Source organism: Branchiostoma belcheri, unplaced genomic scaffold, assembly GCF_001625305.1.
Source record: "Branchiostoma belcheri isolate BF01 breed outbred unplaced genomic scaffold, Haploidv18h27 scaffold168, whole genome shotgun sequence".
NCBI lineage: Eukaryota > Metazoa > Chordata > Leptocardii > Amphioxiformes > Branchiostomatidae > Branchiostoma > Branchiostoma belcheri.
Window position 1 is genome coordinate 567,789 of NW_017803135.1, and position 754 is coordinate 568,542.

The 754-nt window shown below is 56.1% G+C and overlaps 1 protein-coding gene across 1 annotated transcript; it reads right to left on the minus strand.

Moving 5' to 3' along the window:
• Positions 1–2: 2 nt before the first annotated feature.
• Positions 3–514, minus strand: LOC109466476 (the record flags this gene model as incomplete). The annotated part of the gene is made up of 1 exon (XM_019764196.1): positions 3–514. A coding segment is annotated over one exon (512 nt), but the record flags the coding sequence as incomplete, so codon positions are not given.
• Positions 515–754: the final 240 nt, after the last annotated feature.

Genomic DNA, 754 nt, shown 5'->3' on the forward strand with positions numbered 1-754 from the left:
GACTAGAGGCCTAAGGAGCGCGAGACTGAGAGAACTGAAGATTCAGATTCCAAGATGTATCCTTCCCGAGCTTGTACGCTGCGCCATCCCCCGTGGTGGGCGATAAGACGATCTGGAATCCCCATGGCGGTTGCAGCGCTGGCTCCACCGGCGCGTAGGCTGTGTAGGCCGTACTTGGATGAGTCAAGTCCTATGGATGACAGCAGTAACAGCACCTTCTCACGGGCTCGGGTGTACGAGATAGGTTCGCAACGTAGGGACAGGTTGTCACGGAAGTTGGCGATCCGGCGGAACAGCTTCACGTGACCGGAGGACTTGGAGGTGCGGAGGAAGCGGCGTAGGAGGGATACGGGACAAGTGTTGTTGTGTGTTTGGGCAATACAGATCCAGTGTCCTTCCCGAAACTGGTCGTTTTTGCGCTTCTCTAGAAATAGGGCGACGTATCCATCGCAGAAACAGACGTCGTCCGCGTGGAGTTGGCTGAGGTCATCCCAGCGAAGGAAGCCGGAGAAACCTAGGACGATAATGCATAAGGTTTGCAGAACGTCAAGGTTGGTAGATGGAGACAGGTGTGTGGAAATCAGCTTGCGAATGTCCCGGATGGAAAGGGGCAACTTCTTGGTAGTCGGCGTTGCAAGGAGGCGTTTCGCTGCCTGTAGAACTTGTGCTGGTAGCGGATGTAGATGGGGGGAAGGGTGGCCAGTTTTACGGTGAGCCCATGCTATGGCAAAGCATGCCGCGTCGAGGGGGGCTG